The sequence below is a fragment of the Palaemon carinicauda genome, chromosome 40 (assembly GCF_036898095.1).
Source record: "Palaemon carinicauda isolate YSFRI2023 chromosome 40, ASM3689809v2, whole genome shotgun sequence".
In the NCBI taxonomy this organism is placed as follows: Eukaryota; Metazoa; Arthropoda; class Malacostraca; order Decapoda; family Palaemonidae; genus Palaemon; species Palaemon carinicauda.
The window spans coordinates 16,852,352-16,867,304 of record NC_090764.1 but is presented as its reverse complement, the minus strand read 5'-3'; the positions used below and the strand labels follow the sequence as shown (position 1 = coordinate 16,867,304).

Below are 14,953 nucleotides of genomic sequence, written 5' to 3'. Positions count from 1 at the left end.
CCTCCGCATTCTAGAGTTGTTTTGACTGCTCAGTCTAGGCGGTCAAAGCAGTCTCGAGTGGACGCTGTGCGTCCTCACGCACCTGTTGTTGTTGACAGTTCACAGACTGTCAAGCAGTTACATGACGTTGCGTCCTGGTCTCTCGCACCTGTTGTTGTTGACAGTTCACAGACTGTCAAGCAGTTACATGACGTTGCGTCCTGGTCCGCTACTAATGCACCAGTGCGTGTGGACTCTGCTTGTAAAGCATTGCCACCACGGTAGGTCTCTCCCTTGCTTGAGACTCAGCTATTATCGGACAAGGTTCCTTCAGATGAGGAAGTTGCTGTTCCCCCTCCTACTGATATTCCCTTGAGGACTCTGTCAGACGGAGAAGAGCCTAAGCTGCTTAGCCCTCTATGGACTTTAAATAAATCATGCTGATTTTTAAGGATCTTTGTCCGGATCTTTTTGTAACTGCTGCTCCTCGTTCGCCTAAACGTCAGAGCTTACACTAGGCCTAGCTACTTCGAGGCCGTTGTTTTATAAGCTAGTGCTCTCTCGCTCTCCTAGAGAGCTTTACGTTTGCTAGGCGACTGGTTTATCACCAGGAGGAGTTTGGGGGATACAGCCTTTGCTTTCCCTTCTTTTAAACTGGCGTATAGAGCGAGAGTCTGATATGACACGAGAGAAGTTCTCGGCTTGGGAGTTCCTGCCTCTGCCCAGATAGACTTCTCAAACCTCATAGACTCTCCCTGGCGCCTGGCCATGAGACGCTCCAAGATTTTACAGGTCAACTTAACAGCTGTTTTCGAGATTTTGAAGTTTTGCTGTACAATTATGTCATGCATAAACAAGGCTTTCAGGGATGGCTCCAATGATCTGACAGCCACGTTCTCTGCAGGAACAAGTCCCTCAGGGATGGCTCCATGATTTGGCAGCCATGTTCACTGCAGGAGTACGTAAGAGGCAAGTGCGCTCAATGTGTTCATTGTCAAGACAAACTTCACGATGAAGTCTACCAGGCTGTCTTGACAGCATTTATGGAAGGCGACTGGATGGTCTCTCTCGACCTTCAGGAGGCATACTTCCACATTCCTATACACCCGGATTCCCAACCGTTTCTGAGGTTTGTTTACAGGAATGTGGGGTACCAGTTTCGAGCTATCGGGGATCCGAGCCTCCCTGTACTTGGACGACTGGCTTCTCAGAGCATCATCCAGCCTTCGCTGTCTGCAGGATCTACATTGGACGTTGAGTCTGGCTAGGGAGTTGGGACTTGTGGTCAACCTAAAAGTCCCAACTGATCCCATCCCAGATTATTCTATTTTTGGGGATGGAGATTCGCAGTTAAGCCCTGCTCGAAGTCCAACTAATGCTGAAAAGAAAACGTTTATTCAGTCAGGAGTTGGAACAGTCTCGTAGGGACTCTCTCATCCCTGGAGCAGTTTGTCTCACTAGGGAGACTACCCCTTCTGCCTCTCCGGTTCCATCTAGTCTCTCACTGGAACTAGGACAAGACATTAGAGACGGTATCATTCCCAGTCTCCGAACCAATAAAGGCATGCCTGAAATGGTGGGACAGCAATATCAGTCTGAGAGAGGGACTATCCCTAGCAGTCAAGAACCCAAACCACGTGTTGTCCTCAGACGCGTCGGGTTTGGGTTGGGTGCGACCCTGGACGGTCGGGAATGCGCGGGTCTGTGGACCTCAAGTCAGAAGAGCATGCACATCAACGGCAAGGAGCTATTAGCAGTCCACTTGGCCTTGATGATATTAGGAAGCGTTTTCGAAACTAAGTGGTAGAGGTCAACTCAGACAACACCACAACCTTGGCGTACATCTCCAAGCAAGGAGGCACACACTCCTTCACGCTGCTCGAGATCGCAAGGGACCTTCTCTTATGGTCTAGAATTCGAGGCATCTCCCTGTTGACGAGATTCATCCAGGGGGACTTGAACGTCTTGGCAGACTGTCTCAGTCGGAGGGGTCAGGTGATACCCACGGAATGGACCCTCCACAAGGACGTGGGCAAGAGTCTTTGGGCTTCTTGGGGTCAACCAACCATAGACCTCTTTGCCTCCTCGTTGACCAAAATGTTACCAATCTTTTGCTCTCCAGTCCTACATACAGAAGCAATCTACATAGACGCGTTTCTACTGGATTGGTCTTTTATGGACTTATATGCATTCCCACCATTCAAGATAGTCAACAAGGTACTGCAGAAGTTCGCCTCTCACGGAGGGACAAGGTTGACGTTGGTTGCTACCCTCTGGCCCGCGAGAGAGTGGTTCACCGAGGTACTTCAATGGCTGGTAGACTTTCCAAGAAGTCTTCCTCTAAGGGTAGATCTGTTACGTCAGCCCCACGTAAAGAATGTCCATCAAAGCCTCCCCGCTCTTCGTCTGACTTCCTTCACACTATCGAAAGACTCTCAAGAGCTAGAGGTTTTTCGAAGGAGGCAGTCAGTGCGATTGCAAGAGCTAGGAGAGCTTCTACCATTAGAGTATACCAGTCGAAGTGGGAAGTCTTTCGAGACTGGTGCAAGTCAGCATCTGTGTCCTCGTCCAGTACCTCTGTAGCCCAAATCGCAGATTTTCTTTTACATCTGAGAAAGGTTCGCTCCCTTTCAGCTCCCACGATTAAGGGCTACAGGAGCATGTTGGCTTCGGTCTTTCGACATAGAGGCTTAGATCTTTCCAACAATAAAGATCTCCAAGATCTCCTTAAGTCTTTCGAGACCTCTAAGGAACGTCGTTTGGCAACTCCTGGATGGAACTTAGACGTGGTCCTAAGGTTCCTCATGTCAGACAGGTTTGAGCCATTACGTTCAGCCTCCCTGAAGGATCTCACCCTCAAGACACTTTTCTTAGTGTGCTTGGCTTCGGCTAAAAGGGTCAGTGAACTTCATGCCTTCAGTAAGAACATCGGCTTTTCTACAGAAAAAAGCCACTTGTTCACTTCAACTTGGCTTCCTGGCCAAAAATTAACTGCCTTCTCGTCCTTGGCCTAAATCTTTTGATATTCCTTGCTTATCAGAGATCGTAGGCAACGAACTGGAAAAAGTATTATGTCCTGTTAGAGCTCTTAAGTTCGATTTAGCTCGTACTAAGTCATTACGAGGGAAATCTGAGGCATTATGGTGCTCAGTTAAGAAACCTTCATTGCCTATGTCAAAGAATTCTTTGTCATATTTTATCAGATTTTTTTAATATGAGAAGCTCATTCTCACTTGAATGAGAAAGACCGATATTTGCTTAAGGTTAAGACGCACGAAGTTAGAGATATAGCAACCTCCGTGGCCTTCAAGCAAAATAAATCTCTGCAAAGTATTATGGATGCGACTTTTTGGAGAAACAAGTCAGTGTTCGCGTCATTTTACTTAAAAGATGTCCAGACTCTTTACGAGGACTGCTACACACTGGGTCCATTCGTTGCAGCGAGTGCAGTAGTGGGTGAGGGTTCTACCACTACACTTCCCTAATTCCAATATCCTTTTAATCTGTCTCTTGAAATGTTTTTAATATTGTTTTATGGGTTGTTCGGAAGGCTAAGAAGCCTTTCGCATCCTGATTGATTTGGCGGGTGGTCAAAGTCATTTCTTGAGAGCGCCCAGATTAGGGGTTTGATGAGGTCCTGTTGTATGGGTTGCAGCCCTTGATACTTCAGCTCCTGGGAGTCTGTCAGCATCCTAAGAGGATCGCTGGGCTCCGTGAGGAAGACAGACTTACAAGGCAGAGTAATCGTCTAAGTCAACTTCCTCACCAGGTACCTATTTATTTTGGTTTTGTTATATTGATAACTGCCAAAATGAAAAAACTCTTAGCTTATACGCTGTAAACATAATTAACTCTGGTCTCTACCCACCTCCTTGGGTGTGAATCAGCTATTATATATTCACCGGCTAAGTTAAATATTTAAAAATGATATTTTAATTATAAAATAAATTTTTGAATATACTTACCCGGTGAATATATAAATTAAATGACCCTCCCTTCCTCCCCAATAGAGACACAGCGGGACGAGAAGAATTGAAGGTTTTGTTTACATACAAGAGTGGTATCTGGCCGACAGTTGGCGCTGGTGGGCACACCCGCAACCTTCATAGCGATCGCTCGCGAGTTTTTTAGTATGTTTTCTGTCGAGCCGCAGAGTTGCAGCTATTATATATTCACCGGGTAAGTATATTCAAAAATTTATTTTATAATTAAAATATCATTTTTATGAAGAAATTAATGTTTTTATATAGAAAGTTATGAGATAAAGCCACATCAAGTTCAGATACAAATTTTATTCATATTCAATACAACACACATTAACAAGTTTTTGTGAAAAATTGCAGGTTGTAGGGGAAGTGTCACCTAGACATATTTTTATTTTATATCGAAAAGACCTCTCTCCTCAAGAAGAGTTAGAAGCCTTCTACATTGCATACATTAGTGTCCTTAATTATGCCCATCTGTATGAGGTATGTTTAAATTTTAGTTTTATGTAATAGCTCTTATGCAAAGACTGGTCTCATTAAACATCCTAGAAGTAACAGACTTTTCCCATTTTTTATAACATATTTTATGAAAAGGAAGACTATTTCTTATAAAGATATCAAGACCAGAATAACAAGATTAAATTCAGAAATAAAGATCATTATATAGAGCTTTCAGTACTCCTTAAAATATAAAACTTGTAGAACCACATGAGATTAGTGTTTATACAGGATTGTGATTAATAAGTATTTCATGTAACAAAACATTTTCTTAAAATTTACTATACCAATTTCAGGATTTTGTGTTATCGTCAGAGCATGTGGCACCAAGCTTGACATCATCCTCATCCCTATGTGAAATCATTTCAGCTGTAAAAATGCATAGTAAAAAGACATATCCAGACTTTTTGCAGCATCTTAGAATGAAAGGTGGGTTATTTTATATGTACTATACAAACATATTTTTGTAATCAAGGATCACCTTCCATTATGTCCAAAATTGAAACTATAATTACTAAAGTAATTTTATGTTTTTAAATACAAACCAATGCCTTGCTTGAACCCATTATTTTAGTATTAAAGAACTTATATTAATGTTATCGTCATGTTGTGGGGGTGCTCCTAAGTTGTATATAATAAGCTGTCTTTAATGTTTTCTCCTTGAATTGAGGTTTTACTCTTTGATTAACTTTATTTAAATTGAAAGATATGTTCAGTATAAAGGCACTCTTCTTACTTGACACTATCAGTTGAAAGTAGCATTTTACCTAGTTTTATTATGTTTGATTAGTTTGAATGTAATAGAATTATTCAAAGATCATGTTGGTTGTAAGCTTGGTACACCATGTCCCAGATGCAGACTAGTCAAAGTTGATAGGAATTTTAATTTTTTACCCTGGAATGTTGGGTAGTATTTGAGGTAAGATTGAGTTCCCACCCTGAAGGCCATATTGTATGTTGAGTGACCATCAGTAATGGGTGAGATTCTATGAGTTGGATGAAAATGAAATGGTATGAAATATGAAGGGTTACATAAGTAATCCACTGTTAGGAATAAGTTTGCCAAATGAAAATGTATTGAGACCTTTGTGTGTGATCTTTGAAAGGAAGGAGATAGAGTAGTTGGATAGGTTGCTCCAATATCAAACATTTTATTTGAACAGTAAGTTTATTATTCTCAAACAAGGCTCGTGTGTTCAGAAATTTTGCATTCTTGATACTGTATAGGGAAAGTAGAGTCCTTTTTTCATACACATGTGAGCCTTGAAAGAAGCGATGATGAAAAAATTAGTGGTATCTCATGGGTATCCAACAGCTAAGTTTTGCTGTAAAGACTGAAGGAGAAAGACCCACTCCTATATACCAATTGGTTTCACCACTAACTACTTATTTTTCTATGTCTTCAACTTTTTTTCACAACAAACCTAATATTTATACAGATAATAGTTATATTGTTTCTGATAAAATAGCACAAGATCAGATTCTTTGTGCTTCTCTGCTTTTTAAATCATAATTCTGATGTAGGTGCGATTTTAATGATAAGCATATGGAGGGGCTTAATGAATTTTCTACCCATAGGGAGACTTAATCCTCTCAGATGCTTAATAAGGCAGTTTTGTTTGGTATCTGCAGGAATTGGTTTCAAATTTTTCCATTGTAAACCTGAAATTATCTAAATGCTCTTTTGATCAAGAAAAGGATATGAAATTTTTCTTCCAGTGGTTTCAAAGATATCTAATAAGATGAAGCTGTGCTTACTCCTGGCACAAAGCCAGGGAGTAAATTTCTTCCCCAAAAAAGTATTTTAGGGAGAACCTTGAAGTTTGAGTCCTTCCCAAGAGTGTAGACTATTTTGAGATTCTTTTACTAGACAAGTTATCCGTCAAAGAAGCTCTTCACTAGGTTTTAAACATAGTGTTGTTGGATAGATAAATCAAATCTCTATGTAGCCTCAGCTACAAGGCCAAGCACTTTTTTCCAAACTAGGAGAGCCCTCTTTACTTTTTAAATTACCAACAGCATTCAGGAGGAAATTAAGGCCAGGATCTATCAGTCTGGCTTTAATAAGCTAATAACCAGTCTCAGATTATATTCATTTTACGGACACTATCTTTAGATGGAAGTACAAGTATGCTGAATGCTCTATGCATGCTCAACTGGACCTCCGGGCATCAAGCCTTAGTTAGGGACATATCCTCTTCTGTACCCAGCTCCACAGCAGTACTGACATTATTTAGAGTACAATAGTTTCAGGAAGGATTATTGAGGGAGATGATATTCACTGACGAGTGGAAAGAGATGCCTCATTGGTACTGCAGATAATTCATAGAATTTGCTTTATGCCAAGAAATTGGTTTCTTTTATGAGCCTGCGTCTATCCTCAATAATGAAATACTAGCTCTTGTTTTAGCTAATAGCATCTTGAAGAAAAATTATACTGTACAGTACTAAGTACTGTATACTAAATGGCCTTTATAATTTACTCAGCATCAGATTTCAAAATCTTTATGGTAGCTAATGGAATGGATAGTTGTATCTTCCCTGCTCAACTGATAAAGGAAACCATAAAGAGACCAATAGAGCAGACCAATAGAGCTGGAATGAGGAGACTAGCTACACTTTTTCCCACTTCCATAAGTCTACCAGTATCTGAAGCTGTTGAGATTTGTAAGTCATCATAAAACTCATGTAACATAAACAGACAATTGCATAGGTCCACTGACACCCCACTCAGAAAGCCCTGAACTAATTTGTCTTCCAATGACAACTCAAAATATCTGTTGTAGCCTTTATGTTCAGACAGTTATAATTACTAGCCAAGCTACAATCTTCATAAATGGGGTCTTCCCTCCCCTCCACCCTCTGCTGAATACCCATTTGGGCATCTCATCCAGACAATGGACCGCATACTTTGTGGGTGTGAACAGGGCCAATCTGTATAGGTTTAGACCTTTACAAATGTAATCAGGCCGCTAAGCAGTGGATACAATGTTGGTGTGATAAGATATATGATGATGACTAGCTAAGCTACAATTTCTTCTCCCTTAGACAGCAAGGTAAGATTATTTATTGGAAAAAGTTGATTATAAGAGGTAATTGACAATTTCAGAATTTCAAAGCTGTATATTTGGGACTCCCAAACCCTCTAGAGGATGTAGACCCATTATTTACCTCAGTCTGATAAATTTTTTATCTATAGCTGACACCTTTTTGTTTTAAGCAAGCAACATCCTCTCAAGTTTTTCCCACTTGTTGGCTGCAGTTGATGTTCAATTACTTAGGAGAGGATTCTTCTACAGAACTAGTCATCTTAGGTACCTCACCATCCTGTGCTGGTACCTTATCTTAGTAGTTATTAGCCAAGCAAACCTGTAGGAGGCAGTTTATCTAGGGTTGGTCCTAAACATATTACCATTCCTGGCCAATTTAGTCTACAGAAGCTGGTACCAAACATCTATATCTGGCATAGAAATCCCAGTTGGAATTAAACAAGTGATAGTTGTTAGCAAATAATTTAGACAGCTTTTCAGGTTGCCCTGGCTGACATTGTCTGGTGTCAAAGCAAACATAGTCCAAAATGTATGGCTTTCTTCTCCTCTTCTAGTCCACAGCCAGTACTTTGTATAGACACCTAGAGGGAGGATAGAGGTGACTGTTTAAGACACTCTTTAGGCATTTGGTCCCAAGAAGAAAGAGAGCTGAATATAAATCTCCAAGAGTTGAAATCTGAACATCTTGCTCTTTAGATCTTTGCAAAACCCCATGTCCTACAAGGTGGTTGAAGTGACATTGGACAACTCTACCACTGCCTTATCTATGGTAGATGATAGAGATTTTAATTTGTTTGGAGGATCTCAATATAATCCTAGTCCCTACATTCATCCTATAAAGGTACAGCCTGGTGACCAATAAGGAAACATAGTGCAGTCTGCTAAATTGTCTTTTCCCTCTAAGTTGTGACTTGCTCTGAAAGCTTTGGGTTCTTTACTGATGACCCTTTTTAGCCACCAGCCTCAACCACAATTCACCAATACATCATTCAGTGGTGCTATATTGGGAAGCAATGTTTTATTATTATTATTATTATTAAATGCTAAGCTACAACCCTAGTTGGAAAAGCAGGATGCTACAAGCCCAGGGGCCCCAACAGGGAAAATAGCCCAGTGAGGAAAGGAAATAAAGAAAAGTAAAATACTTTAAGTACGTATAGTAACATTAAAAAAAAAAAAAATATTTCCTATAAAAACTATAAAAAAAAACTTTAACAAAACAAGAGGAAGGGAAACTAGATAGAAGTGTGCCCAAGTGTACCCTCAAGCACGAGAACTCTAACCCAAGACAGTGGAAGACCATGTTGCAGAGGTTATGGCACTGCCCAAGACTAGAGAACAATGGTTTGATTTTGGAGTGTCCTTCTCCTAGAAGAGCTGCTTACCATAGCTGAAGTCTCTCTTCTACCCTTACCAAGAGGAAAGTAGCCACTGAACAATTACAGTGCAGTAGTTAACCCCTTGGGTGAAGACGAATATTTTGGCAATCTCAGTGTTGTCTGGTGTATGCGGACAGACGAGAATCTGTAAAGAATAGGCCAGACTATTCGGTGTCTTTGTAGGCAAAGGGAAAGAACCGTAACCAGAGAGAAGGGTCCTATGTAGTACTGTCTGGCCAGTCAAAGGACCCCATAACTCTCTAGCGGTAGTATCTCAACCTGGAGTCATATTTCTTCCTGCCCTTCTCTGTAATTAGGTGTTGGATAAACTTTTACTGCTGTACAATATCCCAATAAACTTGATAAACTCACTTGGTTCCTTGGCCTTCAGTGCCCCTCTGGTTGACTTTCTGAGATGGGTTTCAGGCGGGAAGAAGTTGCCTTGAAAATCTCATTTCCATAGGAAATTGCCCAAACTTCAACCTACTCAACTTTCACAGATACTGTATAGGTCTCTAATCAATGCTGTATTAAGAGAAGCTTTTTATACAAGTGTACCAATCTTATCACTAAATAATCCACAACAAAACTATGCCAACCTAATTAAGCAATCTTTTGTAGGTAGTGTACTAGGAAATACTTGATCTGCTTACTAGCCTTATGCCATATGTAACAGACTTTTGACAGATTGACATAGGTATCCTTGTCAACCAGTAAAGGCTATCAATCTGTCCTTTCATTATCATTTAGAAGCTAGGCCATTGGCAAAGCTTTTCAAATGAGCTCCAAGTTATTTGCCAGTTTAATTAGACAATCTTTTGCTGGTAGTGTAGTAGGAAATACCTTGACCTGTTTACTACCATTATGCCATGTGTAGGAAACTATCTACACATTGAAATAGGTGTCTTTTTCACCCAATAAGGGATATCATTTATGTCCTTTCACTATTGTTTTGGATCTGGGCCATTAAGCTAAGCTTGTCAAGTGAGCTTCAACATATTTGCCTGAGTTTTGATAGAGAAGCACCTTTTAGGACTGTTAGACCTTAGTATAGCTTTAGTTTTGAAGCTTATGCCCAAGCTTGTACTGCGTTGCTGATAGCATAATTACACAAAATAAGGGAACTTGATTCTATGTTCAGTGTAGTTTCACACACCAAGAATGGAAAGAGTTTTGGCCTTTTGATATGTTTTGGGCTTTGTAACTGAGTCATAGGCAATTCCCTGCAACCCTCTCCTCCTGTCTAGCTTGTGAATAAGGAAGACCCCCTTTTTTCTCTGTATGATATGAGGATTCATTTGCAGAAGATTTAAGACTTTTCAAAGGGCATATCATTGTTGTTTTTATTAATAAGGCTCATAAAATAATTGACCAAGAGCACACATTTTTTTATTGTATTTGCCCAATTTTTTAAGAGATTGTGATAATATTTTTGAAACCTAGACATTCAATTTTGATCAGGAATTATGAAATTATGGTTGCTTCCATTATTCAGCCTTAAGAGAAATATGGATACCAACAAGTTTTTTATGATTTTATCTATGATACCTAACTCATAAAAACAATAGGATTTATTCTTTGTTGACCCTCTTGAGGCTGGTCAAATTACTGCACTTTCGAGGAAGAAAAAGATTACCTTGACCGACTCTTCTTGTTTAATCTTCTAACCTTGGTCACTTTCATATATTGGGGTCATCAAAGGTAATAGCTTCTAAGTAATATGGATAGGTCAAGTGTTATTATTTTATCCAGCCTTACCAATTACATTACAATCTATGGCCATTTTAGGGGAGTACCAGCATTTTTCATGACCCTTTAACAATCTTCAAAAATGTAATTAATAAACACTTCAATCCAGTGGTTCACTGACGCCAAACCCCATGTATCAACTTGTTAAAGGTGCAAGAGCCCTCCCACCTTAACAGAGGCTTCAGAAATCGTAAAATAGTCTTTATTTTTGCCAAAACTTATGCATTTCATACAAGGATTTTCAAGTATTTTTAAGTCTCAAGAAAATAGTTAAGAATATGATTCTTGCAAGAAATTACTTTTAAGTATAGATAAGAATCAATAAAACCAACAAATTTACGATATTGTTTTACACAATTGTGTTTTAATAAATATGTAATAGACTAAGCTAAAAAGAAACTGAAATAAAGCTAAAAGAAATATGAAAATATCTGCAGTACAGATCAAAGTATGCTAGATGCTGTACTGTATCACAATACTGCTTCTCAAAAACATTTTCCATCTTTCAGGCTGGCAGACAGAGAAGCTGCTTTTTGCTGCTGGAGAATGGCGAATTCAGATGTGAATATTGTACAGTAATTTTATGTTGAAAGAATCATTCCAACTCTCATCAAAATGATTTTAATGAGTTTCGAGTGGATATCCACTTATTGCTATCATAAAAGCTCACACTGAAGGGGGCAAATTATTATTATTATTTTATAGAATATTTATATTATTTTAATTTTACCTCCCTGATATAAAACGAGGACCAAATTTATTTACTTCCAAGTGTGATGTGCTAATTTTAAATGTTACAGTTGTATGAGGGTGCAATATCTTTTAATTCCTTTTAAGTTTAAGGTTTCCCAGTTTTTTAGACTTCTGGAATTTTAAACATTTTCATAATATGGCTACATTATATTATATTTTTCATAATGCTAATAGTTTTTTTATTGGTCACAAAAGGTTATGAAAACCATATAAAGAAGAACTATACAACTCTGTATAAAATGAAGGACAATGAAAATTGAATTTGTTATACAGTATTATAAATAACATATAGCAAGAAATGAAATATTGTGATTACATAATGACTAAATTAGATAAATATGCACAGGAGACTGCTTGAATCTACTTTAAGTGGGAAAAGTAGATCCACAGTAGAGGTCCACTGTGGAAGGTCATATTAGTGAATACTATGGTACAGTACCTTGTTTTATAAGTTAATTCATTCTGGGAGCTCTCTCGCAAACCAAAATGCTTTTAAAATAAAATAATTGTTTCTATATGAAATAAAGGAAATATACTTGATGTGTTCGACACGTGTATAAATACGCTTATGTTATACTTTTGTAGGTTTTGTAATGGAATTTAGTGAAAAAAATATAAATCCCAAGTCCCAACATCAGTAATGAATACAAATTAATAATTCGCAATAAAAATATGGAGAAATTAACTCGCACTTTACCTTTGAGGATAGTCTTGGCTGGCGTAAGGGAGGCTATAGAAGAGGCGCCGGAGGAGGTAGGGATTACTGCATAAAGAGAGAATCTCCCGTCATCAGAACTTTATCGAGAGTTCTCTCTCTGGAACGACGTTCACTATCACTAACTAAATCACTAATATACGTTTTATGGACACTTGTCTTTTTTTTACATTTTACATTCAGTTTTGACAGTGAATCTATCTAGAGACAACTGCTTTTTTATTCAAAATGGTGGCCTATTTGGCAACGTCCCTGACTGGTGATCACCAGACTGGGGCTCGAGTCCCACTCAAACTCGTTAGTTCCTTTAGTAGCTACAACCTCACCATTCCTAGTGAGCTAAAGTTGGTGGGTTTTGGGGGAGCCTATAAGTCTACATGCTGAGTCATCAGCAGCCATTGCCTGGCCTTACCTGGTCCTAGCTTGCATGGAGAGGGGCCTAGGGTGCTGATAATATGCATATATGGTCAGTCTCAAGGGCTTTGTCTTGTTTGCTAGGTCAATGTCACTGTCCTTTGCCTCTGCCATTCATGAGCAACCTTTAAGCCTTTAAATGAGACATTGCATTGCTGGTAAATTTGCTTCTTGTCCTGCCAAAGCCTTGTTCTGTGTGACATGTTTCTACAAAATTTTGCAGGGTTTCCCACATTCTTAACATCTCAGTTGAAATCTCCTCCATCTTCTCTTGATGGGTACCTTATACAGCTCCAATACCATTGTTTTTTCACAAAGTGTCTTTGGTAATTGTATTTCCTCCTAACGTCTTCTCATTAATCTAGATGCAGAAATCCTTCAATATTAAGAACATATTGCCATTCATTCATCAATGTCAGCACTAGTTTTGCAATTTAAATACTTTGATTTTTTCTTTATTGTTCAGATTTTTAATTGTACCAATCCTAAATGTTTGGTACGAATGTCCTGTACAAGTTTTGCAGTTGACTGCACGCTTACCTTATGCTTTGTGATAATTTCATTTTTGTACTTCTGCAATCTTTTCCTGCCTTCTACTGTCTTTCTTAATCTAGAAACCGACATAAGGTTGGGGAAAACAACATAACATGGATTTCATTTTTCTATGATACTTAAGGATTTCAATGAAAAAAGAAGCTAGGTGCATTAAAATTATATTTTATTAGTGAGTAAAGATATATTGGATTAAATGAGGTTCATTTTATTAACTATAACTTGATGTGGCAACAGAACATATGAGAATTCGCTGAGGAATGGCCAAGATTTTGCCTCGATTAACGTGCTTCTCTGAGATCTGAAAAAATTATTTTATTTTACTTTTACAATTGATACAAGATTTTGTAAGTGTGATTCCATAATTTCTTATCAATGACTTGCAGGCTAATAAAAACACAAGAGTGAATTGCAGTTATGGTGTTTCTCCTCGTAGTTCCAGTGAGATTAGGAATGCAGTCTCTTGGTCTTTAATTGAGTAGGTATCATTCATCATGATTTTTTCTCCTTATAGTTATCTCGAGAATGAAGGCAATAGTTGCTGTAAGGATTCCTGAGGGTAACGGAGGAAGATTTTATTAGAAATGTATAGGGGATGTGTATTAGGTTTCAAAAATATGTTTGAATAGAATTGCCATATTTCTTACAGTTTGCCCTAGCCTTTGACACTGAAATGTATAATGAAATTGAGCATTGCTGATATATTGTTTATACATTTCCATCTCATAACTATATTATGAAGATCTTGACTTCAAATCAGGAATCCATTTATGAAAACCCTTGTCAAAATGGAGTTTTTGATGAAAACCATACATAATTGGAGAAGTGGATATGTTTTACATAGCCTAATTAATATTAGTCAAGCACAACTGTAATTATCAAACAGTTTTACATAGTTATTACATTTTATAATGCTTTTCAAATATTTTGATTTTATAAACCTTTCTCATATTCAAATCCATATGCACTACCTCCTAGATAAACACTGAAAACTCCATAGAAATCCCCGACATCCAAAGGGCGAAGTCCATCTTTTGCAAGGTCTCCTTTCTGGAGACATAAGTAAGCATTTTGTATCTTCCTCTTGAACAGGTGATTTAGAATACCAAACTCTCTCAAATTATCAATTCTAGAAAAGAAGAGATCATTCTAGTTAGTTGAAGAATAAATTTTCAATATTAAACTTACCCGATAATCATGTAGCTGTCAACTCCGTTGCCCGACAGAATTCTATGGAGGGATACGCCAGCTATCACAATACTAGAAGGGGGTGTACTTACCAGCGCCACCTGTGGCCAGGTACTATAGTACTTCTTGTTGACACCTCCTCAATTTTTCCTCTGTCGTGCTTCCGGCAAGACGTTCTGGGATACGCTTATGTTCTTGGAGTATTTTCACGGCTTTTGGTGAAGTATTTCTCTTTGATTTCGGCTGTCGTTTTACTGGAAACCTTCTTATATTAGCTTAGATAGCTTTTATATAGTCCTGATTAACGGTTAACGATCTTTTGCTTGATTTTGAAACCCCACTTGGCTAACTCTTTGGATTCAAGATGTCTGACATTTCACAAGCCCCCACCCATAGGCGATGTAGGTCTTGTAATAGGCGTATTCCGAAGGCCTCGGTAGATCCTCACACCGCTTGTTCTGACTGTAGGGATAGGCCCTGTCAGTTAGAAAATCGATGTGAGGAATGCGCCGGACTTTCGGAACTTGATTTTGTCCGTCTTTTGAAGTATTCAACTAAGTTAGAGAGAGGCAGAGTTAGGAGGAGTTCTTCTCACTCTTCACTTTTTTCCTCACCTCATGATCCCCTACCTTTTCCTACCCCTGTAGTGGCTACCCCCGAACCTACTATTTGCCCTCAGCCTGATATGTC

At 38.7% G+C, this 14,953-nt stretch overlaps 1 protein-coding gene across 1 annotated transcript in view; it reads left to right on the top strand.

The window, feature by feature from the left end:
• The window catches only part of LOC137631982 (RUS family member 1), a 46,811-nt gene extending 35,333 nt beyond the window's left edge, over window positions 1-11,478 (top strand). Inside the window, exons 9-11 of the mRNA XM_068363966.1 lie at window positions 4,323-4,448; window positions 4,760-4,892; window positions 11,151-11,478. Coding sequence (XP_068220067.1) covers window positions 4,323-4,448; window positions 4,760-4,892; window positions 11,151-11,206 — 315 coding nt within the window. The 3' untranslated portion in view covers window positions 11,207-11,478. The remainder of the gene's footprint in view (window positions 1-4,322; window positions 4,449-4,759; window positions 4,893-11,150) is intronic.
• Window positions 11,479-14,953: the final 3,475 nt, after the last annotated feature.